Below are 26,801 nucleotides of genomic sequence, written 5' to 3'. Positions count from 1 at the left end.
TCAACGTGTAGCATTAGGGTTCTTACTCTCATTAGGATATAAATTAGTTTCTATAAGTCACTCATAGCTGTTGTCAGCATAGTAAGATGAGGATTGGTAGTTTATATAAATGGCGTCAAGCTGTACATAGCTATTCCAGAGACAAAAGGAGGGTTAGCTGCAACATGGAGTTAGCATGAAAGTTCTCAAGATCCACATAATTGATCCAATACCAATGTGTACAGGAAAATGCTATGCAGCAATGCTAACAGAGAAACAACAGCTTTGGTCCACAATGAGCAGATCAGAAATAGTTTCAACCAGGCCCAGACTGGGACAAAAAATAGGCCCGGGCATTTAAGCCCGAGCAGCCCATTTTTATTTATTTATTGTTAAAGCCCACCCTTCATGTACCATCTTTGCATTTACTCATTCACACAAATCATTAACACATTCATTAATGCAGTCTCACAAATCATTCAAGCAATTCATCCACACATGAATTAATTAATTGTCATACGCATTCACACAATTCATCCACACATTTATTCATTCATTCATTCTCATACGCATTCACACTACCCCTTCTCCCCATCTTATCTGCCCCTTCTCACTATGTTCCCCCTTTTCACTATGTACCCCCTCTCACTATCTATCCCCATTTCTCCATTTCTCACTATCTAACCCCCCTCTGCCCCTTCTCACTGCACCCCCCTCCCTCACCCTACTTACCTTGTTGCCGGAGCAAGCAGCAACTGCGGCCGGGCCCACGGCAGGACCGGACTGACTGGGCCTATGTGGCCTCTACGGCCGCATTAACGCAGGGCATAAGGGGCACCTGCCCCGTAAGCCCGCCACAACTGCGACCGGGTCCGCCACTCTAAGGGGCCGGGAAGCCCCCACCAGGGCCGGCCTTACGGGTGTGCAAAAACTTTATTTAACATGGAGGATGTTAAATAAAGTAAAAAAAAAAAAACCCCGATGTTTTGATTTAAACCCTGTCTGTGCCACTGATGCCTTTAAAACAACCCGCCTGTGCCACAGCTGCCCCTAAAACAACCTGCCTGTGCCACCTCTGCCTGAAGCAGCCTGGCTGTGCCACCTCTGCCCCTGAAGCAGCCTGCCTGTGCCACCTCTTCCACTGAAGCAGCCTGGTTGTGCCACCTCTTCCACTGAAGCAGCCTGGTTGTGCCACCTCTGCCCCTTTAAACAGCTTGCCTGTCCCATTTCTACCCCCCCTAAACAGCCTGCCTGACCCATTTACACCCCTAAACACTTACTCACTTCATTCATTCATTCACCCCCTTGCCTCTCTTGCAGATTTCACTGATCTGGGGGCCGGCCCATCGTCACTGCCGCTTCGCAGACGTCTGTGTGGGGAAAGAGTTTACTCACACAGTGCGCAGACGCCACAACAGTGAGCTGCAGGCCCACGTTAGGCAGCCGTCGGGAGATGAGTGGCACCTGGGGCACACCGCCCCCTCGCCCCCTTTAGGTACGATACTGCTTTATACCCTAGGACCTGTCATTGTATCATACGTTTACAATATTTATTAATGACTGATCAGTTTGCAACAGACTGGAGATCTACGTCAGACTTTGCAAATCCAGTACAAAATTGAAATGATGTCTATCATATGGAAATTTAAGCAAGGCCACAACCATATTTAAAACCAGGGAGGACCTAGGCATTTGAGGCCTTTAAACTTATCCTTGCTCCCCTTTCCATAAAAACATTAATTCAACAGTGTTTCATCAGCAGGGGACAGCCAGAGTGGAAGCAGATCACCTTTATTTAAGCTGACCTTCCCAAGTAGGAGATGTTCCCAGCCGCTTAATTCCTGCTTTATTTTTTGTAAAAGAAGGGGAATATTTAAAGACTATAATAGTCTCAGGAATTTAGGGATACAACAAAAATTAAAAGTAAACAAACAGAGAAATAAAAAAATAATAATAATAATTCAACGGAAAAAGCTAGAATCTCTCTTTACCTACTGATCCAGTATTTTACCAAAAGGTCGATAAACAAAGTAAAATGCTTATGTTAGGCAATTACATAGAGAGGAGGAATTTATGAAAGATTTTAGAAGTCAAATAATAATTATTTTGAATATTTGTCTAATTGACTCTATATTGCAAAGACATATATCTTGTATGGGCAACTTTTATTGCATGTTGTTAATATGATGCAGCAGAGTTAGTTTAAACAAACTGCTAGTGTTTAAAAGCTCCCCTAGATACGCTTTTATCTGCTTGAGTCTTTAGTTGACTGGATAAAGGAGGAGACTAACTAACAATCCAGGCAGGTAAAGCCAGACATTCCACTTAATCAGTGTAGTATCATTGTGCTTTACACCTACAGCACAGACTGACATGATGGAGAAAATTAAACTGCTCTATTTTCTGCTTGGTGTAATAGGACCTGGTACGTTTTTGTATTTATCTATGTATGTATGTGTATATATATTTAATATAGTTATTTTGTGTGTATTCATCTTATAGTGTTGTTTAATTCAAACTGGATTTGGATGCAGATTTTACATATTTTCTGAGACTAGATGTGGATCCTGATTGCCATTTAATACGTTTGGTTTTGAATATAAACGGTACAAATAAGAACATTTTTTTAACTAGTGGTATTTTTTGATACGTGTGCCGGTATGCATCACCGGTAAAAGCCCGGGTTTCTGCTGCTTTTATTTACAGGTTTAGCAATCTTGTTTGCTCAATCTTCCCCTTTAAATAAGATATATATAATTTTAAAACATAGAATCTGACAGCAGATAATAACTATTCAGCCCATCAAGTCTGCCTATTTAATGTCACATTACTTCATTAATATACATAAATACTAGCAACAAAAATTAACAGTTACAGCAGAATATCATAAAACCAAATGGATGGATGACAGAAATAATGAAATAGTAATAATCAAAATATCCATAATTGCCACACTACATTTTAAAATATTTTGCAGCAATCAGGCTGGGTTTCAGCCCAAAAATGTTGACTGTCACAGTATCTGACATTAATATAATCTGGCTCCGTTGGTTAGTTTTCCAGTTACAAGCAAAATGTGAACTTATTACATTATCAAAGGGGCGATATATTGTTACACCACTGTTTTAGAGAAAGAGCTACTTGATAAGTAAAGATACAAATGTAAATGATACAGATGTTCAATTTAGTTATTGTTTTTTTTTTTATTGAGATAGATAATAACCGGATTCAGGAAAGAAAAAGGTAATCACAATAAGAGTGGATCTTACAAGAGGTCAATGCAAAAAAAAATGCAATTTGGGGGTAATGCAAATCAACAAAAATCATCAGGAACTAACCAAAATAGTATATAACCCATAAGCTAAGTGTGTATAATATAGTTCTGCAGAGTTATAGCAATACAAAAACATTAACAAGTATCATAAGACATGTACATTTTCTCTATTAAAACATTTCCCTATGGTTGGGAGAGACATATTGGGTATAATTTGCGTGAAATGACTCCATATAGAATTGTCCTGGAAGGTCTATATAATCAATTATGTCCATACATCCGAAGGAGAAAACCCTAAGATGCAGAAAGCTGAAATAAATATATACAAAAAATCCAAAAAGGGATGCGCACCCTAAAAAAACATACACATTCAGATTCTAGGATGCTGATGAAATGACCAACATGTACACACAACAAAGCAAGAGATCAACGGACACCCAGCAAATACTACTTTAAAGCACCTATCCAAGCCAAAAAAATTGGGCATTCTGTCACACTATTTAGCCATATATTGCTTAGCCCGCCTCTATGTCAAAATATCTCAATTGGATATAAATATACATTTATATATTTTTCTATGATAGTCCAATAGAAGGTATCAACTTCTACTTAAGACGCTGCCCACACTTTTTGGAAGTGCTCCCTAGTTAATTTAGCTTGAGCTGTGGTTTCCCCATCTCATCAATAGATTTGATATATAGCTTAAAAAAGGAAAATCTGCCAAGTAGTAAAGCTACAGCAGACAGATGAGGTAAATTTGTTTATTTGTAACTTGTGAGTTCTTTTATATGAAATATAGGTGCAATAAGAGAAGTACACTGTTCATAGAATTTCTCTTAGAAGTTCTTCTGTTTAAGAGGGGCAATGTCTATTTGGAGACTCCGTTACCTCTTTTCTACTGGTATGTTCACCTTTTCTGGGATCTCATAATGTTTGGTGGTTATATCATAGTGCTGAATGTAAATAAAATACTTATTGAAATAAGTAATTAGGTGCTACTAGGTCACAAACTCAAATACATCTCAGTAAACCAGAACCTCTAACCACATCCCTAAAACAAATATGTCCCTCCTTGAGTATCTAAAATATGTTGAGGTGTTGTAGAGGCCTTTGCTTGGAAATTCAGTAAAACTATTCTGTTACTAATCCAACAACTAGCAGCCACCATCTACTTGCAAAGAATGACATCAATCAACAGAAAAATCTATTGTCAGTATTACTTGTAAAAGGCAGTTGGTTAAACATGCTTTGCTTCTGATTGGTGAAATAGGCTCAAAGCAGTGCCTCACCAAAACCATAGCCTTTGTTCTTGTGCTTATATGAATTGAGTAAATCATCCCTGATGACCTGTTGGCTTTTTAGCTTGTGTTTCACATTCATCAGTTTGTTTATATCAGATTTGGCAAACATGACTATGGATGGTTGACAGAACATTAAATAATATAAGGTGTCTTTCTTCCTCTAAACAAACATTATTTCCGATTTTACGGTAATTTGTTTTGTTCAGATTATTGCCATTCTCATTGCATCTGCGCTTTCTTTTCTCTGTTAATCTCTGTGCACCATACACCACACCTATACCACATTTATTTTATCTACTAACTACTTACCATACTAAATGTTTCTACAGTAAATGTATTAATATTTTAATATATTACAATAGCTGCCAAAGCACATTCCCTAATTTCCTGATATTAGATATCTTACATATTTACATGTTTTACATATTATTATTAATGTTTTAAAATATATATAGGTAAATAGTATTCATGACAGCTGCATAACACATTGTTGAGCAGGGACAACATCTAATCATTACCAATAACTCTTTATAAAGACCCTTGAAGAAAGGATTTGTCTCTGCCATTACTACTGCCATAACACTTTCTGTTATCTTCTATGCTTGTTCTGTAAAATGTATTTGTCCAAAAAGGCTAGAAGAGTTTCTGCCATTTTTATGTTTTTGTTGCCATTATATGCCTTTTTATTTTACCTGTTGTAAAAAATGATTAAACTTGGAAAAATATATGACAATATACACTAATCAAAAACTATTTATTAGTTCCATCCCAAAGCCTCAAAGAAACCCTTGTTTAGAAGGGATTAATCACTTCCAGGTCTGCTTGGAGCAATGCCCGGGATACTTCTTATCTCTTATTTAACCATAACTACCTTGTAACCAACACATACTTAAATCTCCATACCCAGATTAGGAAAACAATTTACTTTCTTAAAACCAAAAACAAAGAAATGTTTGTTTAACAACCTTTTGATTTCATTAGACCTCTCGTGTAAGCATATGGTTGAATACGATTTTTATATAACATTTGTATTTAATCGGTTCATTCTGTAGTATCAGGTATACAGGAGTCATTATTGTCTGAAGCAGCAAACCACAATACACAATGAAGAAACAACAACTATGCCCCTGATTTTACACACTTTCATCCATTTAAAACCTTTTAAAAATTACATTTGTTAATTTAGAAATTTAAATTATTCCCTTAAACTACTACTTAGAATGTATAATACTTCATTAAAGGGGGGTAGATTTTTGTTTCTAAACAATGCAAGTTGACATTTTTATTTTATGCATCTACATTTTCATGATTAGATACATTTTCTGATACCTACAGCCTTTGGATGTTTATGTTATCTAGAAGGGTTGAACAATTCTTACAAACATATTAATTGAAAATTGAGTTTCATTAAAAAAATGATAGTAGACTTTCTACTTAGAACTACCTAAGAAGGTAAGATATCAAGTTGTGGGTTAGGCTTTAGAGACTGATTCTTTATCATTTCATAAATATGTTATGTATTTGTATTAAATTAAAATAATATTAAATGAAAGCCTACAATTATTTTCAGCTGCCTTTTTCATAAATGTCCAAAACATACATTATTAGATTTTGTTGCTGTAGGACATTGAATAGTTTAAATATGTATTTAAAACAAAGAGGGTCTCCAGTACTAAAGAATGGGGGCCAAGGAGACTATGTCCAAAAGAAGGATACTAGGGAAGTGTATTGACTACATTAATTAAACATTGGTTAGAGATATACAAGACAGTGAATGTTTTTTGTTTTTTTTGCCTTACAATCATACTTCTCAGCCACGTCACATGTTTAAATAAGTAACACATGCTTCAAACTCCCTTGGTTACCAGGACACTCATTGCCTTTGGTGTAGACTTGATGGCCACATAGAACACTTTGCATTTTAAATGCATACCACTTGGGCAAAGCACCACACCTTGAGAGTGATGTTTCCTTGTTACATACAAGTGTTTTCCCTAAAGGAAAAATGAATAATGAGTGTGGCAACACATTTGATTAAACATGAGAAGTAATAATACTCGGTAAACAGAGACCAGTAAATCTGACATCGGCTGAGTGTAACTTTACGTAATGGAAATGATTCACAAGAACGTTTTCAAGCCACAGCATTCCAATCTTTTTTGGTAATATTTGTAATGTTGTTTTGCAAACTGTCTGTTAGGATCAGTGTCTTCAGTAAAAACAATAGCTTACTTCTCAGGGTACAATGCTGGACCTAGACTTCAGTGTATCTGACAAATGGGACATACATTGGCTTCTTTGATGAAGACAAACTAACCACCTTCAATAAAATATATTTCTTTCCATTAAATACAGTAACATGATGGGTTTGATAGATATTTTTTGAACTTTCATAGACTATAAGTTAAGTTATGGAAGCAGAGTCCTAGTCTCCTTCTGAACCACTTTCGCTGGTATGCAAGTTTATGTTGTTTTTGTATACTGTCAATTTTAATGCTATTGTTAAATTGTATTCTCTTCAAAATGAAATAAGGATATTGCATTAGTGAGCTGATCAGTCCCTCATGACCTATGGGGTGGGTGTACAGGTTGAGGACACTAAGGTAGTGGAGGATTTGGTCTTTCTGTTTATACAACAAGCACTTTTTTCTGTTGTTTTCACTTTCGTGCATGAGGAAGCTGGGTGAAACATTCTTCTATTTTAGAGTATAACCAGAATATGGTCAGGACTTAAGCCCATCATCTTTAAAAAAACCAAAAAACAATGAATGCTGGCATCATCTTGAAGTGATCTTTACAAAGGGAATTTATTAGACCTTTCACAGAAACATTGAATTTGACATCATTTAGCCCATCTATCAGTTTACTGTCCTTGGCAGCCCTACTAAAGAAGAATGCATGTTAAAGTAATTTGTGAGTATTTTAATATGAAATATGAAAAAAACTCTTACCTGTAGTAAAAGCTGCAGTCCAATTCATCTCAGATTCATAATCTTGGTTAAATTAGTTGCTGGCCTCCAATATTAACTGAAAGCACACTGACCGTTCTTCTGGCAGGCAAAAAGTCATCCTCATGCCATGTGAAGCATGAGGAAAGTGTATTTGACATTGATTGCCACTTCTTATGTGTTTAATAATGCATAATTTCTTTCAGCAGTACATACTTCAAGAGTATGCATTTAGAACATTCAGGTTAACCTGTCTATGGTAGACCCTACCCTCAATGATACTCCTTGTACAAAAACAAAAATAATTTTAAAAAACCTTGGCAACTTTCACTTACCATTAATCTGATTATGACTCATATGTTTAATAATAAGATTTTCACTGACAACTAATATCCAGTACCAACATTCATTTCAATAAATGTCTTCTTAGTGGATTATTTGTCAATATGTATGGTTAGCATAGATCTAAATATCTCAGGTGTGCAAATCAGGACACTTATGTTGGGGAGTGTGGCAAGAGGCAAAGAGGAGTAGAGGAAGTTATGCAAGTTGAAGGGACTGTTGGCAGCCCACTTGACTGTCTTTCTGAAAGAATCACCTTTGCATTTAGCTTTAGACTAGAGGACTGCATTGGGAAAAAACTTGAGGGCGCGGGCAGTCTTTCTGGGGCTGCGGGCGGGAGCGGGCGGTCAGGCACTGTACCTGCGGGTCCCGGTAATGCCGCGCAGTCCCGCAAGGATGCCTTCTTGCTGCTCCATTACAGTGTCTCCTATCTTGCTCCGCCCACGAACAAGGCGGAGTCACGTGATGTGATGTCACCTCCTGTGACTCCGCCTTTTTCCTGGGCGGAACGAGAGAAGAGACGCTGTGAGGGAACAACTCGAGGGCAGCCTTGTGGGACTGCGTGGGAAATCAGGTAAGGAGGCGGCGTGATTGGCCACAAATGTGCCGGGATTGGCCACAAATGTGGCGGGAGCGGGATTCAAAACAGCGGGAGCGGGATTCAAAAAGCAGTCCCGCGCAGGGCTCTACTTTAGACCATGGCAAGGTGGCAACATGGGAGCTGCAATGGAAGCCTGTGCTGGGGGTGATCAGAGGAAAATGATCGTAGGGTAGCTACCAGGGACAGCTGGACAATGTTCAAAAATGAACTGGGAGTCAGACACCCCACCATAACTTCTGGCTGTGCAAGTAATAAAGGCCTCACCTTTGGGTCAGAGATGTACACAATGACCCTCTAAAGCCTACCCTATGAATGATTAGCAGGCTTAGTTATGATTCATCAAACCTGCAAACAAGTTAATCTTTAATCGCATATCATATTTGCACAGATGTAAACAATTAGCACTTTGCTACATGTTGTAATTGTTTGTACATGTCTAAGCTCAAAAGCTTTTGGATTCATCCTATTTCCTTTGAGTCACTAACACACCTAATTTAAAAGTCAGAGGGGAAACTTTTTTTTTCTTGTTTAATAATAGTGCAACAGTAACATGATACTAACACAGTAAATACTTTTTCACTAATGACTGTATTTGACAAGTAAATGAAAGGGCAGTGATGTAGTCCTTTGGAAAAATAAATATTATAAACAAAATCAAGAATTATCACATACCCAGTGAATACCATTCAAAAAACAATACACAAGAGTAAGTGTTATCCAAGATATTAGTGGTTTGAGAATAAGATAACCAATGTATTTTCTTTTAAATGTAGCTCATCTATGCATTACAAAGAACAGCCATTTTAACTGCTTGTAAAATCTGAAACATTATTTTTCAAATTAAATTGAGATAATAGCCCTAGAAGGAGGGGTTAAATGTGAATGCAGAGAAGGGCAGTGTTTATTCATGTAGGTTTTGACCCACATGTCCTTAAGCATAAGTCTCCTTATAGAAACCTGAATTTAATTCAACAAATAATGTCTTGCCCCTAAAGTATAGCCTAATTCTACAAGTTTAGACATATCAAAACGTACCTGGTTGTTGACCTTGTTATTGTTCAGGATATCCTTATGTTTATACCATAATTCCTCCGCTGTTTTATTCTGTACCTTTTTTTACTTGGACATTGATCCACTTATTCATTATTTCTTCTCTCTTACATTATACCAACGCCTCTGGTCTCCTGCTTTTAAATTAAGATTTCTTGTTCTAACATTAATCCACTTTTGAAAAGTTTTTTTCCTTTACCACACACGTATTCCCTCTGATGTCTCTTACTTACATTTTTCATAATAGCTATATATTTGTAACAAAGCAAATTTTTTTGTTCCCCTCATATTTCATATATTTTTGTAATACATTTCTATTTGCCCTCAAGCATGCTATTATTATATTATGAAACTGTAATTGCCAATTGAGAATTTGGATGCAGGGTTTAGATCCAAGTCAGATTTATATGCTTTTAACAGTTGCTCAAAGGTTGACCTGGGCAAACTTCACAACCAAGTCAAATATGACTCACATTTTAACCTGATACCCTTGGAGAGGTTGACTTTAAAAGACGTTATGAATAATCCTTAGATGACACTCTAGATGGCCTCTTTTTGTTGACACTTAAGGTTTTAGCATATGGATTACTTAACAAAGAAATAATAGTATTTTTATGGTATGGTAGAATGCTATAGCATTTGCGCTTTTGAGAATCTGGCATGTGTTTCAAGTCAAATAAACAGTTTGTATATTATTTTTCAGTTTTGTAATTCCTAAATAAATATTTAATGTGTTTTTTAAATCTGGAAACGTGAAAACGAAGAAATGTGGAAAAACAAGTTTATAAATATAAATTGTAATCTAAAACGTGGTGTGGTAAGTTTGAAATGCTATGAACTAGACTCTGTAAATGACATTAAAACAAAAAAGCATTAATAGTATGGGAAATGGGAAATGTTAACACAGCAAATGTTTTCTTTCTAAAGGTGGAGGCACTGTTTTGCTGGTTGGATTACCTAATTCAACCAGTGTGATGGAAAACCAGTCAGCTGGTACCAGCATCTTCTCATTCTCTGTGTCGACCAACTCCACCATATCATCTGGATTCCCTTACATTATCAACACAAGTCCTCTCACCAAGGCTTTTCGAATTGACTACATTGGAACTTCTTATAATGTAAGAATCTCAGGATCCTTGAACATTTTTTGAGTTTTGTGTGGAAAGCCCATCAATATGTCAGTTGTTCAAGTTTTTTTTGATCCATGTACCTTTAGATACGTGAGCAAGAAGCAAATCTTTTGGGGGGTACCGGCTGTTTTACCAACAAGTAAAATCTACATGTTTTGTTTTAGGTGGCTTTAACAGGAAGCCCATTGCTTGATTTTGAAACTACGCCCAACAGTTTTAATTTGCAGATTTATGTGGAAGACTCAACAGGTGCAACTGATCTCCAAATCTTAACAGTACAGCTCACTAATGTCAATGAGCCTCCAATGTTTCTGGACAATTTGGCGAATCAAGGTGAGTATTTACATAAGATCTTTATTCTTAGATTGCATCGAAGAGCATATACAAAGTTTCCCAGTTTATCTTTAAATGCAACTGTCATTTAATTAAAGAGTCAATAATACCTTAATAAACATCGAGTTGATAGAAAATGACATATGGAATGTCATTCAAATAAATATGTAAGATATGACTATTTTGACTTTTTTTCTACTGGAAATTCAGCATTTAAAAAAAGAAAGTTATGATGGTGACAGGGAAAAACAGAAGAAAACTAAATTTTAAACATTTGAAATCTGATTATTTTATTGGTATTTTCAGGTGCTCATAAGGCCGTTAGAATTTCAGTCATGGTCCTTGACCATAAAATGCAGAGATGAGAATAAACTGCACAAGCCAAGGACCCCCTTGGATACTGAATAGTGTAATAACGCTAAACAAATGTCTCATGTAGCATTTACTTGTTGTTCTGCATTTTTTACAATGAATACATGACATATAATAGAAGCTTTGTTCACGCTATTTTAATAGACTTTCTAAAATAAATATGGGCTGTCTTATGATAGATAGCATTGTCCTAAAATTGTGGAATTATAATTATTGTGACTTTTATTTTAGATGTGTCCCTCTATATCATAGAAGGCAATTCACCTGGCGCTATTTACCAAGTTTTAGCATCTGACCGTGAAAGTGCAACAAATACTCTAAGGGTATGGACGTATAAATGTTTTCATTGATACAAAACTTGGAAATATTTAAATAAAGTTCTTTATAAAAAAATGTCTTAATTTTATGTATGAGTCCATAATCCCTCTTTTTATTAAAGGAACTATCAAGTAATTTTTCAAATGACTATTGTTAATATAGAATAATATAAATGATCCCACTCTCAAAGTGCTCGGCATTGTGCTTCTAGGAGAAACACTTTGCAGCCACCTCAGCCTGTCTGTACCTTTCAATGATATGACGAGTTAGTCTGTCTAGCAAACTCAGATAATCCAGTGTGAATGTTTGTTTAACATACACACAACTAAGGATATGAGCAGCAAGGTGACCATGTCTCACTGAACTTGAAACTGAATCAAAAAGCATTACCTAGGACCAAGAAGCAGACATATAAGTTGTGACTTAGAAGCTGGTAGAATCAAGAGAAGCTGATGGGAAGTCTTCTTGAGAATTGCATTTGTAATGACTACTTTAAGCTGAAGTTGACATTTGTTTCATAGAGATTTGCCATTACTATTATTATTAATTTTTTTTTTAAGTACTCATTGGTTCCTGCCTCAGCGCCATTTTCTATTAATACTGGAACGATTTCTTCAACAAAAGTGTTTGATTATGAGACTGATCCACACAGGTAAATATTTTCATTACTTATTTTATAGAATAGAATTACTTATTTTATAGAGGGCCTAAATAATCTTTTCAATTATTGTTTTCATCAGTTACTCATTGATTGTGATAGTGACGGACCCACAAGGATTATCTGTTAATGGAAGTATTACAGTCTATATAACAAACATTAATGATGAAACACCGTACTTCACCACGTAAGTAATTAGCTCAAGCTTGCTTGCATACTATATCTTTATTAATCATGATAATAAATAGTTTGTATACATGGACCAAAAGTTTATATTTTCCAAATTTATATGAATTAAAACATACAAACATATCTATCTAGTCTGACGTTTTTTCATCTGGAAGATCTCAAACCTTACCTTGGTCTTTTTTTTTAACACATGACAGCTTAATCGTGAATGCTTTTTTTACCTTTGGGAGATTTTCCACGACATAACTGTCAGGTTACCAGTATCTGTGCCCAGTCCCTTGATGAATGGGATGGGGGGCTTAAATTGTGTACCTACCATCAAACTGACATAAGGACTGATGCATGTGGATGTATGAGATGTTATGACACATACATGTTCATAAGAATGGCAATGTCAGAGCACAGATATAACTGGGGATTCCAAGACCCCGGTTAGATTATTCTCGTATAGATGCCAAGGTGGCACAGAGGAAACATTGTATGCTACACAACCCGTCATCTGAATTAAGGGGCAAGACACAGATGTTGTCGTTCATTTGTAATGCAACAATTACATTGTAACAAGTCTCTTGCACATTTCCTGCACCAATGAAGTGATGTGTAACATAGAAACATAGAATTTGATAGCAGGTAAAAACAATTTGGACCATCTAGTCTGCCCATTTTTCCTGGTGTAAGGGATTCAAACCTCTATCAGTCCTTAGTCTAGCTGTGAGCGTTTAAACTGTATTAGCCTTACACCACTTCTGTTGGGAGACTGTTCAATTTATCTACTACTCCCTCAGCAAAGTAGAACTTCCTTACATTACATCTGACCCTCTTTTCAAATAAGATTGCCTCCTTTACTTTGTTAAATCCCTTTAAGTATTTAATTTTTTTTATTGCATCTCCTCACTCTTTCCTCCAAGCATTTTAAGATCCCTTAGTCTTCCCTGATAATTTCTATCCTGCAAACCACTCACCATTTTTTTAGCCCACCTCTATATAGGCGATATCAACAGCTCTTCCCTGATCTTTTATTTTAGTTGCACGGTCACAAAAAAATAAATTATGTTAGTGTGACAAGATCTCCTTGTAGGAAACCTGTGCTGTTTCATGCAAACCACTTACTTCCAGATATTCAACAAATGGTTTCCATGAATTTGCCAACTACTGACCTAAGGGTTACTGGTCTGTAGTTGGCTTCCCTACTACCTTTTTGTGAGGTGGTGATACAGTTGCCAACTTCCAGTCTTCTGGAACTACTCCTGCCAATATTGACTGGTTAAATAAGTTCACCAAAGGTTTTCCCAGAATACTTCAAAGCTCTTCTAGTAATTTTGGGTATATCCCATTGCATCCCATAAATTTGTTTTCACTTTGGAGAGTTCAAGTAGAACATCTTCTGTAAACACCCCTGTTTTACATGTCACCCTATTTCGTTTTGCTAACAAGGGTCCCTCAACTTCATCTTCCTCTGTAAAAACAGAACAAAATTATTTACTTAAGCAGTCAGGTGAATCTTTATCCTGATTTATATAATTCCCTTCAATTGTAATTATTCCTGGTTTATGTTTTCTTCTCTCACAATACAATACACACAATTATCTTCTCAATGTCTCAATTATTTTGTGTTCCTATAATGTTTAAATTAAATAATTGATCAGAGTTTTTTTATGACTTGTATGTTCATTTATTTTAGAACAACTCTGACATACTTGATTCCAGAGGAACAGATGCCAGGAACTACTGTTGCAAATATAACTGCAGTGGATCCTGATGCTGACAACTTCATTAACACGCTCCTGTATAGCATCAATACACCTACTGAGTATTTCACAATAGATCAGTGTAAGGCACTCTGTGTTTGGAGTTACTTGTGATTTAAGAAAAAGTTAATCAACATTTAATTAACATAAGAAGGCCTCACAGATGGTCCCACAGAGCAAGTTAGGATGTAAAAGTACATATAGTCAAATACTAACAGTGCTCTAAATGTTGTATATTTAGCAATAGTATTTCTTTGGTATCCATAGTGAAACTTCAGACATAGAACATTACCCTAAAATCTTAATCTCATTTGAGTCATTTTACTCAAACACTTACTGTTCTTTTTTGGATTTTAGTGACAGGTAGGATCCAAATTGCAAAGACAATAGACCGTGAAGCTGATCCATTCAGGCTGCATCCGAACATAGTTCTAGAAGTCATGGTGAAAGACAGACCAAGTGGTGGACAGGCAAACAGCACCTTTATAACTTTCATTATACAAGATATTAATGATAACCCACCTATGTGCCAACAGTATGCCTTCAGGTAAGACGTTCATCCTTACTTAAAACGTACTCACTTTCAAGTTATACTTTTTATTCACTATACTCAATAATAATATTGTTTCTGAAAGAAAATGTTAATCAATGCACATGTAAATTGACCAGCAATAGATATTATGACGCATATTTGAAAATATAAATAAAATATATGCTGAATAAAAATGTATATTTCTTTTTTCTTTGGCAGGAAATTAGTACCTGAAACTGAAACAACTGGAACACTTATCATCGATCTCACAAATTTCTGCTCTGACATTGATGTGGAGTCACCGTACAATCTGTTCAACTTTACTGGTCTATCTGGACTTGGCAGCAGTGAACGATTTCAACTTAGCCCATCTGGGAGTGGGAAAATAGTGGTAAGTTCTCATGATTTAATAAAATTAGGGCAGATCCCCTATTGGTGGAATTCATATTATCTGGGCTGGAAATGGATATATTATATGCTGAGGGGCAGCTTTAAGATCTAGATGTTCTGGCTGCTTTATAGTCATTCCTGAAGATTTCAGGATGGGTCCATTTTAAAGTATATTGATAATCCACCTTTGTTTTGGCTGCAACAATGTTGGTGCAAGAAGCTATATAATCAATTTATATAACCTAACAATTTTGTTTTATGTATATGTGGAGTCTATATTAATCTATGTTATCGCTACTTTTCCTTTTCTTGCTCACATAGTTGTAGATACCTACTTCATACTGGAATCCATCAACTGCTATAAGCAAAGTCTAATAATTAGATTCCCTTCTCTGCTCTAGCTAATCGGTAATCTGGACTTTGAAGACCCAAACAATATAGCGGTTGGCAACGAATACAGCTTGACAGTTGCAGTGCAGGACATTGCAGCTCCATACTACAAAAGTAAGTGACAAAGCCAATATGTCTGCAGAGTCACCAAACAGGGTGCATGGCCCGAATGGGCTGGTTACAAAGGAGATCAGTCTGGTACTGCATGTACAAGCCACAAATGAAAAAGTTATTAACGGTGGTCCACATATTTAAAATTCAGTAAAGACTCAATTCCTTTTCATTTTCTATAGAATATCTTTATGTTTATGTAAAGACATCACCAGTCAACGAATTTCCTCCAGTCTTCAACAGTTCTTCATATGTGTTCAACATTTCAGAACTTTCCCCAGGTAATGAATAAGTATAATTGATCCTGCACTATTGTGCCTTTTTTTTTTTTTTTTTTTAACTGTGTTATTTTTTTTTACTTTTTTTTAACTTGTATTAAATACTTTTTTTCTAAGTTTTTTCTAAGTGTTTGAAAGGTTCCCTTATCACATTGTGTTCGTGAGTGCATTACAGATAGTTACTAGTATACTAGGCTATGATGATTTTATGATTTATTTAAGTGTTTCTGCACTACCCTCATTGTATATTTGTAAGTAAGCAAAAAGGAAGTGAAAGAATACAATGGGGGAAGAGTGGCACACCAAGAGTTATTTTAATAAAAATAGAAATAAATATTCAAGTATAGGTCCCAACACTGAAGACGCCAGTGAGATCTGTAACGTTTTAACCAATAACACAGAAATAATTGTTATTTTCCATATTGAATACATCATTCAAACATTCACAGTGTGGATTTGAAAAAGTATGTGAACCCCTAGGTTAATCACTTCGACAAAAGCTAATTGTAGTAAGCAAACATGGAGCCCAATCAATGAAACTGGCTTTGAAGTGGGTTTTAGAGCTTCTTTGACTGAAACATTTTGAGTTTGCTATTCTCAAGAAGCATCTGCTGATGTGAACAATGCTTTACAAATGTTGTGCATGTCACATCTGCAGCTACCAGAAGCACTTGTTTGAGGTTAATGCTACCAAAGGAGGTTCAACTAGTTATTAAATCCAAGGGTTTACTTAATGTTTCCACCAGCACTGTGAATTTTTAATGGGTGTGTTCAATAAAGGCATGATAAATTATTGTTATTAGCTTAAGCACATTGTGTTTGTCTATACTTGTGATTTAGATGTAGATCAGATCACAATTTAAGAACAATTAATGAAGAACACCAGGTAACTCCAATGGTTTCATTTACTTTTCCTTGCCACTGTAAATTTGAACCACTCAATGCATGTTAATAAGGCCAGACCTCAGGTTAAATTTGGGGTGAGGGGTGTCATATAATGGGGACAGTGCAGCATTTAGATATCTCATTAATACCCAAATTTTCATTTGTACAAAGTATGGGTGAGTTTTCATTTTTAACAGCCAATGCTTATGTATTTTATATTGAAGTAAATGTTAAGGTGTAACATGTAATTCTTTTCTGTTGCTGATTTTATCTTTGCGCCCATACAGAACAATATCTGCATGTGGCCAAGAGCCAGGTCAAAACGTAGGGTTAGAACTATATAAGTCTATTGTTACATAAAACCCCCACAACATGTATTACATTTCGCATTTTAATATGTTGATTTCTGTATTTATTTGGTATAAGAGATATCCAGGGACCTCTCATATATTGTGATATGTATTTGTTATACACAAAGAGCCTAATTCAACTAGTTATTTCAATACAGCTAAAACAAAGGTTGGTCAGGTATATGCTACAGACAAAGACTACCCCTACATTGGGATCACGTACTCAATTGTGGCCGGTGGAAGCACTTTTGGTTCTTCAGACATATTTTGGATGGATCCCAACACAGGGAATTTGCAACTTGCTACTAAGGCAGACTATGAAATTACATCCAAATACATAATTACAGTACAAGCCGAAGACTCTGAATCAAAATTTTCTACAGCGTCAGTGAGTAACAAACTTCAGATAACAGAACATATTAAACATATCTGTAAATATTTTAAGTATATTTATAAGCAGTTTAAGAAACCTTTGCATCTATATGAATTTGAAATCTGTTTTGCAACATTGTGTTTAAGGAGACAGTCACTCCTACATTTATTTGTGATCAGTGAAGACAAATCTTCGTGTTTGCAGAGACCCGCCAGGGAGACATTAAGTAAGACTGGTGTCTGGGTGAACTGCACACCCATACTTGCCTTAGCATTTCCCAAGGATTTACCTGACATTTGAATGTACATTGACACAACTTTCCCAAAATACATCAATTGTGGGGTTGATGCAATGTAATGCAAGTTGATTTTTGCAACACAACTGTATTGTGAAGTCATGAAGCTGGGCCTAGTCAATATGGGTTATTGTTGAGTAGGGGTCAAGCAGCCATGAGTGAATGCGCAATTTGGACAGTTAGCCAAACTCGTGTGCCTTTCCTGGTCTGTTTTTTTTCATTTTTATACAGCCTAAGATATTTCTCAAATGTTTCTTTTTTTAAAGAAAATATGATTCAGGTAGCAATAGTTAGTTAAATTATTTTGTCTCTTATGAATTGCAGCTTCTAGAAAATTTGGACAAAATGTATTTTGTTAATTCTAGGTTACTGTCAACATTTTGGAAGCTAATGACGAAAAACCCATCTGTGTACCAAATTCATATACTTTGTCTATCCCTGTGGATCAAGCAATAGGAACAAACATTCAGAATTTCAAACTTACATGTACAGATCGCGATTCAGGTCCCAACTCATTCCGCTACTTCATCAATTCAGGTACCTTGCAGTGTTTATATAGAGTACAGTTATTGTCTACATTACTTCTAAGTCCCCCTAGTATAAACCTTCTGGCTATATGTACAACTGTTTTCCGTGTACTCCACAGCACCATCAGAAGTACTCCATGATACCATGTACTATAGGCTGAGAAATTCTGACATACATAGATCATTGCAGTGGTATCAGAATCATGTTTTATAGCATATTTATTGTTTAATCAACTTGACTCTAAGATGTTTATACACTAAACCTGAAACTCTTGCTGCCTCAGGTCCCAGCTGAATATCATGTTTGGTGAGTTCAGCTGTTTCCTTAAGCTGGCTACATTTTAATTCTTATTTCAGTCAACACTTGATTCAGCAGGTTTAACTTATAACATGCAGGACATGAGCTATAGAACAGACTCTAAAATATAATTTGAAGGATACACTGAAATTGTATGTCTAAAGAATTACGATCTTGGGGTTAATTTATTAGTAAATCTATAATGTGTAATACATTACATTGGGTGGCAACTTTTTGGCTTTGGATTAGGTGTGCAAAATAGTGGTCCACAAATACAGTCTACACCCATGCACTGTGACCAAAAACATCTAGCAAAGACATTCTCCAGCCATAAGCTTTGACCAACCCTGCCCACACACACATTAGGACTGAATAAAGTGTGATGCATAATATGCCTATAACAAAATAAATAAATAGACGGACCTCTCTTTGTAAAGTATATGTAGTTTGATGACTCAATCAAAATCTCAGTTTTGTCTAGACCTTCTTTAACCAGGTACAATGGGTTCATACACCCAGCAGCAATTTCCCATGCCTAAAGAATCCCAGTTATTATGTAATACTCCATGATAAGCAAGGTGATGCCTGAACAGAATAAACAGTCCAAAAAAGCATTTACTGTACATAGTACATAGGTACATAGGTTTTCCCTATAATATCTACTGTATGTGTTATTTGTGATCCATATTATTTATTGGAGTTTGCTAAACCATATCAAAATGTATAAGGTATAGGCCTGTAAAATTCATGTTTTATTTATGTATTTTACAGGAAACATAAATAATCACTTTGCATTCACGCCTACCTCTGGTTCCAACATCACAAACCTGGTTCTTGCTGTCCCTTTTGACTACTCAAGTGGTTATGACACTACTTGGAACTATAACCTCAGGGTTTATATAACTGATGACAATATAATATCTGCCTCTGGAGGATCCAAAGGGGTGGTTCAGACAGGGACTGTCTCTTTAAATATAAATGTTTACATTCCTGGACTCACCACTATCAAGACAACCACCACAGTAAGTATGCAGTCAGTTATGGGAAACCACTGTTCTGATACATGATGTATATGATGTATATACACAGGCAGGGCACCGCCAGATGTTAAAATAAATTAAAGGCTTTAAAGCAAAGGCAAAACATGAACAAGTCGGATCTGGTAAAGACAGAACAAAATTAGGTAGAGCTTCATCAAAATGTGTTTTTTTATGAGTGAGCGGCATGAGCGGGTAGAGTTGTCACTAAACGTCTTCTATTCTGCTACTCATTTTAACCCTAAAATTATGGTGGTCAAGTTACATGGCGTCTACCTAGTGGGGAACCTGCTCCCGATCACCAGGGCAGGACAAAGTATTAGTATAAAATGAGTAAGAGATGGAGTATTAACACGTTTTTGAGAACAAAACCCCTATTTTGTTAAAGTAAATTAAGGAACAAAAAAGATGGAAAGACTGGCGCACTATTTGTATGCAGTAAAATGCCAAATCTAGTCCAATATACATTTAACATTCAAATTACATAAATACTTGATATGCATTGAGGTAGCACATATGACATATAGTCCTCCCTCAAAAGGCTGTCTATTCCTGGTCTAAGTATCATATACAATTCTGTGCATGCACTTAGATACAATTGTTATTTATTTATTTTTAGTTATTTTTTTAATATACAATGTGTGTATGTGATTTTTTTTACATGAAGGGCATCTTGTTGGATCAAAATAAAAAGTGTAGTTTGGATCCTGGGCCCTAAGTATGGATAAACAGATAATCTAGCACTGTGTTTTATTTACACAGCAAAAAATAAATAGGGCTCTGAAATATCTCCAATAGAATTCTTGTCTGTTACCTGTGAATGTTTTTAATGGCAGCCTTTAAATTGGCATGTTTGTGTTTCTCTCTAATAAACGAATAGTCAAGTGAGTGTACAATTTATTTATCACCTAGAGATTAGATCTGACAGCTTTTCACAATCACTTTTATGGTGCAATGTGTCAGGGAGTGGATTAAAGATTTAGTATGTATATTTGCTGGCTTTGACTGAAACTCGATATAGTGTATTTGTTACTGATTGCTCCAGGTGACAAAGATAATGCTATTTTTTCATGCACCGCAGCCTATCCCTATTGTATTGTTTAAACCACATATGCAGGCCTATAGCTAAGGTTATCCAGAGCCTATGATTATTCATGAAGGCAAATGCTGTGCAGAGAGAGCTTTAATAGGCTTTTGCTTTCTTAGTTATGAAGTAAATGAAACATATGATCGTGCCTAGGAACACTGAATGTCCTGTGGTCCTGAGTCATCCCTTGATGAGTATGTGGTTGACAAAATGAAAACAACCTCGTCTCGGTGGGCTGGACTAAAGCGGATAACATGGAGTAGATACCATGAGACATGTAGCTAGCTACTGTAAATGGCAAAAGCCAGGGTTCTAATTTTCAAAAGTGATGAGAGAACACCTCTACATTCTTGTATATGCCGTCAGCCTCAGAATCAATTGGTGTGAATAGGCAGTTTAAATGTTCAACGCTCCTGCAACCATGTTCTTGAGTGAATAATCTGTATGCCATAATGGTCCATTGAGCCTTTTGCATTATGACATCTGGTACAGATCAGTTACCAGCAAAAAGTTTATAGAAGCAATGTTCTGGTAATCGATTTACCTGCAAACTATATCTTAAGGAAAAGAAAAAAATGTTTAGATGATATACCGTAATTGGTACAGTGTACTTAGCATTGGGAGACTAAATCCTTTCACCTTGTAAAGATTGTGGATAACAAGCCATTCAGTCACAAATCCAAAGGGTCGGTGGCATTTCATTGAATACAATGGGTCACTGCTGTGCGTTTAATGGTATGTTCATTTATCACATTATTTTGGAATAATCATGATCAGAGCTGGAAATTTGGAGTGTTTCACCTGTTGTATGTGGCGGAAACATTGCTGTCTTGGGGCTCCAGGTTACTTTATTCAATCTGTAATCATCAGCACTGGCGTAACGGTGGCCAGCACAGCCCCTGCATTGCAGTGGCTACCTGTTCAGTGGCAGCCCCGATATCAACTCCTCCAACCCTTCTTCCTTGGGCCAGGCATACCACTATGCCGGTGAGTCGCATTCCCTTAGTCCCAGCACACTGAGTCTGAGCACCAGTATATGATGTCATTTCCTGACACTCAGACTTAGGCAGAGTATGAGGGCAGAGAGGAAGCAGCAGAGCTGGCAGGGGTCTACCCCTCATGAGCCAACAAAAGTGTATGTGTTTATAAATAAGTATGTTATTGAATGTATGCATGCTAGTTATTAGAGTGTATGTGTGTTTAAGTAAGGATTTTAGTCTGTGTAAGTATTCTACTGTGTATGCATTCTACATATGTACAAATTGTTTAATTTTACATAATTTTTTGCCTGTTTCCAGCCTGAGGTAATATACCAAAGCAAAACAGAAAATTCATATTCTGCAGTTGCTTGGTATGTACCATTCGTCATCACTCTTGGCTCTGTGATTCTGCTTGGTCTACTGGGATATCTGACATACCTTTTTGCAAAACACTGTCCCTGTAGATCCAGTCCCAAACCAGACAAAGAACTTCTGTAAGTATTTGTCTTGATTTATTTATAAAGTTTGTGATATATTTTGGAATTGTAGATGGATTTATATTGCAGTTCATTGTGTGTAATCACCCATAATCGCTTTTCAACTGCCTAACCTCCCTATGCACCATGTAGCACCAACTCAATGTAAACTTTTGTAAGAGAGGCATAGCTGGATAGTTGTAAGTCACCTTTCAGCTTAAAATATTGTCACTGATTGTTATGTATGGGAACCCAGGTAGTGAATTCCTCCTGGATGAGTTGGCCCTGTATGATGCCTAGATGAGGGGAGGATTTTTAGGCTCATGTAAATCTTACAGTTTAATACATAAACTTGTTTAACGACAATTGTTGGAGTGCATAATCACACATAATATTAGATAGTAGAATACTGTTCTTCATATGAAGAGGACATATTTTAAATTTTATATTTGATGTTTTTTTTATTACAGAATAAAACCAGCAGGTATGTATTACATATCATCTATCTATCTATCTATCTATCTATCTATCTATCTATCTATCTATCTATCTATCGTTTTGGAGGCCACACATCCCCTTCCTTCCCCCTCCCACTGCCAGAAGGCCTGCTGGAGGGCCTATCTTCTTGGACCTTCCCCACACGGGGCCTCCATGGCAATTTTCACTATGTATCAGAAAGAATACAGTGCAATACAGTTAAAATAAAATAAATATTTCAAATAAAAATCAAAAGGCACAAAATCACATGTTAAAAGTAAAAAACAGTGCAAATGATGTGAAAACTATATACAAATGTGCTCCATAAGAAGTCCCAGTCCTTTAGGCTGGTGTGATAAAAAAAATTCCATGCACTGCACACTAAACTGGGTCTAGTGACATGTAAAATTGAAAAAAGTGCCTGGAGGGGTCCAAAGTGGGTTTACCAATGTGCACTCCTTAAATAAATCATGAAGGATTATTGTTGTTATATGAAGCTCCAACAGATTCTGCAATAAGACACCTAGTCTACTTGTTTCATGATGGAATGAAATATCATACTGTAAAGTGAATGTGGATGGTTCTCAGTAACTCAGACATACTTGCAGGAACCAACTCAAAGTGTTTTAGTTCCCTACCTGCTTGCCTTACGCTTGCATTTAGTGTTGTTCTCCTTTTTCTCTTTAATTATACGTTTTTGATAGGAAAAAAAGTTTGAAAGGGAAAACACTATACAAAAATACTCCACCTTATATGTTTTATTCTGATCACATTATATTCTATTGATCAGTGTTGTGTCTACACTGACTTTTCTGCAGCACGTTTTAAAAATCTTTTTTTCTGTATTATTATTTTTGGGTGATTAGGTTTTGTTTAGCGGGGTAAATATAGTTTCTTTTTATTCAGCTACACCAGTGATACGCCGTTTACAAAAGAAATAAAACAGATATGGAACATTTACTATTAAATGTATTACTTTTTACTTATTTTTATGCCAAATTGTGTTTAAATATATAAATATTGTACATAAACAAAGACCTTTCCATTCTATAGAATGCATACGGGTGTATCAATGGGTGTGATTTGTTCATCATTGAACTAAGTCATATGGTCAATATTTTGAATGATCAAATCCCATAAATATGAAGCGGTTAACTTTTCAGCAAGTTCACCATTTACTATATAAAGATGTAATCACTTTTGCCTTGCGGACTCAGCATTAGGTAAATTTTTCATATATTTTGATAACCTTTTTTTCCTTACAGAAAAGACAAAAATTAAGCATGATGTGTTTTGGGTAAGTTCAATATCAGTAGTATCTTATTCCACTGATGACGCCTAAAAAGATACTATGCATTGTATATTTGTCCTAACATAAGTAAAAAAACAAAAAAACCTTCACTAAATCCTTGAATTACAACCCCTTTTTTGGAAATTATTTGGAAGTATTTGTTTGTATTTAACGTAAACCAAATTTTTGTTCCCTAGAATTTAATCAAGAGCTTGTGTGAAATACTTGTAAAACACTGTAAGCTCTAATTTTGTTAATATGTGCACCAGCAAAATTGTTACTTGATGTGAAAGCAATAGTTTTGTTTTCTTTGGAAATTGGTATTTTGAAATTGTAGAATTAAATGTTTTTTACACAAGTGTTTTGTAAAGCGAAGATACCCTTTGGCATTGTTTCTAATTAAAAATTCAGACTGATTTTTTGAGTGGAAAATTCAGACAAGGCAATAGTCATGAAAATATATGGTAAACTATTTATTCATGATAACAACATTAAAAAAACACATTTATAGGGAAAATGCTTCCTCCCTTACCTCAATACACTTAAGTAATACTAATATTACCTTTTGGCAAGGAATCGGATTCCAAAATGCATTGGTGTCACATACACATCCAGACTATTTTAATTTGACTTTAATAAAGGAGTTGTATCTTTCTATGACAGATACATTAGGAGCCATATTGACAAAACCAAGTGTTTGCAGGTGAATTGAACATTTCAAATCCCAATATCACAATTTATTATGAGACCAACCCCAGTGAACCTTTACAACAGAGGCTGAGCTGGCCCTCTATGTCAGGAGATTTCTCTCTCTCTGAATTAACAATGGGGGAAATATACTAACTATACAGCTTCATAAATTACAAATACTAAGTCCTTAGTTATCCCATAGTTATTCTTATATTATCTGTTTTGAATGCTTCATATTTTTCATTAAATGTTAAAATAATATAAAATATGTTATATTGCAGGAAATGACCAAGATAAACACAGTCTTTGATGGGGAAGCACAGGATCCAAGTAAGATCTATTACATTCATTCATTGAATTTATCACACTATGAGATATATTTATTAAGCACTGACATTGTTCTTACTAATTGTTGCAAAGTTTTGAGGAATTACAAACTTACTTAACAAAGACAATTATGGGTTAAGAGAGCCATCTGCACTTAGATGAATTTGGGAGCAGAGAAAGCAGTACTTACAAGGATCAGAGTGTCTTTTTGACAAGCTAGTGTTTGGAATCAAACAGAACTGGGTTAGGTGCTGGTTGAGCGAGTTGAGAACCTTTTTGAAAAGGCAAGTTTGAGGGACTGATTGATAATGTTTGATAAATGTTTGATAGACCTAGCAAGGGCTTTCATGGGGCAGCTCCAAAAAGTCATAGGGTGTTGAATCATGGATAATTTGTACATCGATGGCAGGATTGGGCACACAATTCTTGTAGTACTGGGAAACGGAATTTTTCACAAAGTGAGATGAATGATGGATTAGAATCAAGAGTCTGCAGCAGCAGCATTTACAATAGATCATAGTAGCAAGAGATGTGTTGGAAATGTGACCCAATACCAAGTAGTCAAGAGGTCAGATAATTAAATTAATTTAGATATGTGTGTCCTGAAAGTCTACATTGCTTTTATTTTAGCACTGAAAGTTCATAAGGCCACAAAGATCCAAGGAGGTTCATTAATGTCATCTGAGACATATTTACAGTGTTAACAGATTAGATTTGTTTTGACGTAGGGGACTTGGGGAGGGGGTACACTTAGGCCAGGTACCATGACAAGTAGAACAGGATGTCTATTGAATAGCTGTACTTCTCTCTTTAAAGGGGTTGTACATGACTATGCCCCAAACCAACTGAATGCGTTCTGTCTCCAGTTACAGGAAACATTTATGAATACAATTCAAAATCTGGAGCCAGAAGATGGAAGGACACCCAGCTACCTGTCGAGTCAGAGCAAATATTACCACAACCAGCAATCAATCCGAATGTCCTGCCTACAGAAAAAGATCAACACATGATGCCAAAAGGTACTCCGAACAAGAGAGAGAAAACACCAATTGGTGCAGAAAATGGAGGAAATCAGACCAATCCCTCTAAACCTGCCACGCCAAACAGGCTTCAAACAGCTAATCAAACATCACCCAAACTGGAACCTGGAAAGCAAAGCCCCATAAAGCGGGCACACTCACCATTATCACCAAGATTGTCTCCAAAAGTAGCCCCCAAAACACCAATAGGTCCCACATAATATGGTTTAAGCCTTGTGGGTAACTGTATACCTGCCTAACACAAATAACAGCACTATGAGTGCATTGGAGTGGAGTGCATCGGATGTGGCTAACAGGAAAACAATCTTTTTAGATTAACAACTGTGTACTGTTAACCATTTGGTCCTTAAAAGCCTCCACAGAAACATGTATTTTTGTATTTATATAACTATGTAATGGAGTAAACACTTGTTTATTAGTTTGATAATTAAAATAACAAGAATGAATAAATATATTTTATGCATAAAAATGCTATAAAGTTTCAGGAAATGTTTACATATTCTGTGTTATTACTAAGTCCTGATTTACCTTGAACATTGCAATGGAATTGTGGGATCAAGTTTGTGTAGTTTGAGAATGCAGATGCTCAAACTAGTACTTGTTTCCATGTTATATTTCTATCAACCATGTTTGCCAGATAATCATTCCTCTTATCTCCAAAAGCAAGCTCTTCATCACTTCATTAAAATCCGATTTAAATAGGGCCAATGAGACATTGCGATCT

At 36.0% G+C, this 26,801-nt stretch overlaps 1 protein-coding gene across 1 annotated transcript in view; it reads left to right on the top strand.

The window, feature by feature from the left end:
* Nucleotides 1-26,277, top strand: part of CDHR3 (cadherin related family member 3) — a 26,627-nt gene extending 350 nt beyond the window's left edge. The window contains exons 2-19 of the mRNA XM_089482094.1: nucleotides 1,300-1,474; nucleotides 10,423-10,613; nucleotides 10,790-10,958; nucleotides 11,562-11,661; nucleotides 12,389-12,493; nucleotides 14,177-14,325; nucleotides 14,601-14,790; nucleotides 14,995-15,166; nucleotides 15,567-15,669; nucleotides 15,849-15,947; nucleotides 17,338-17,567; nucleotides 18,213-18,384; nucleotides 19,444-19,694; nucleotides 22,095-22,270; nucleotides 22,723-22,736; nucleotides 23,995-24,026; nucleotides 24,992-25,040; nucleotides 25,904-26,277. Of these exons, the coding sequence (XP_089338220.1) occupies nucleotides 1,300-1,474; nucleotides 10,423-10,613; nucleotides 10,790-10,958; nucleotides 11,562-11,661; nucleotides 12,389-12,493; nucleotides 14,177-14,325; nucleotides 14,601-14,790; nucleotides 14,995-15,166; nucleotides 15,567-15,669; nucleotides 15,849-15,947; nucleotides 17,338-17,567; nucleotides 18,213-18,384; nucleotides 19,444-19,694; nucleotides 22,095-22,270; nucleotides 22,723-22,736; nucleotides 23,995-24,026; nucleotides 24,992-25,040; nucleotides 25,904-26,277 (2,751 nt within the window). The remainder of the gene's footprint in view (nucleotides 1-1,299; nucleotides 1,475-10,422; nucleotides 10,614-10,789; nucleotides 10,959-11,561; nucleotides 11,662-12,388; nucleotides 12,494-14,176; nucleotides 14,326-14,600; nucleotides 14,791-14,994; nucleotides 15,167-15,566; nucleotides 15,670-15,848; nucleotides 15,948-17,337; nucleotides 17,568-18,212; nucleotides 18,385-19,443; nucleotides 19,695-22,094; nucleotides 22,271-22,722; nucleotides 22,737-23,994; nucleotides 24,027-24,991; nucleotides 25,041-25,903) is intronic.
* The last annotated feature ends 524 nt before the right edge of the window (nucleotides 26,278-26,801 follow it).

This window comes from Sceloporus occidentalis, unplaced genomic scaffold (genome assembly GCF_023333645.1).
Source record: "Sceloporus occidentalis isolate IW3139 unplaced genomic scaffold, rSceOcc1.0.p SCAF_17, whole genome shotgun sequence".
In the NCBI taxonomy this organism is placed as follows: Eukaryota; Metazoa; Chordata; class Lepidosauria; order Squamata; family Phrynosomatidae; genus Sceloporus; species Sceloporus occidentalis.
The sequence above is the reverse complement of the archived record's forward strand: the minus strand, read 5'-3'. Positions and strand labels throughout refer to the sequence as shown.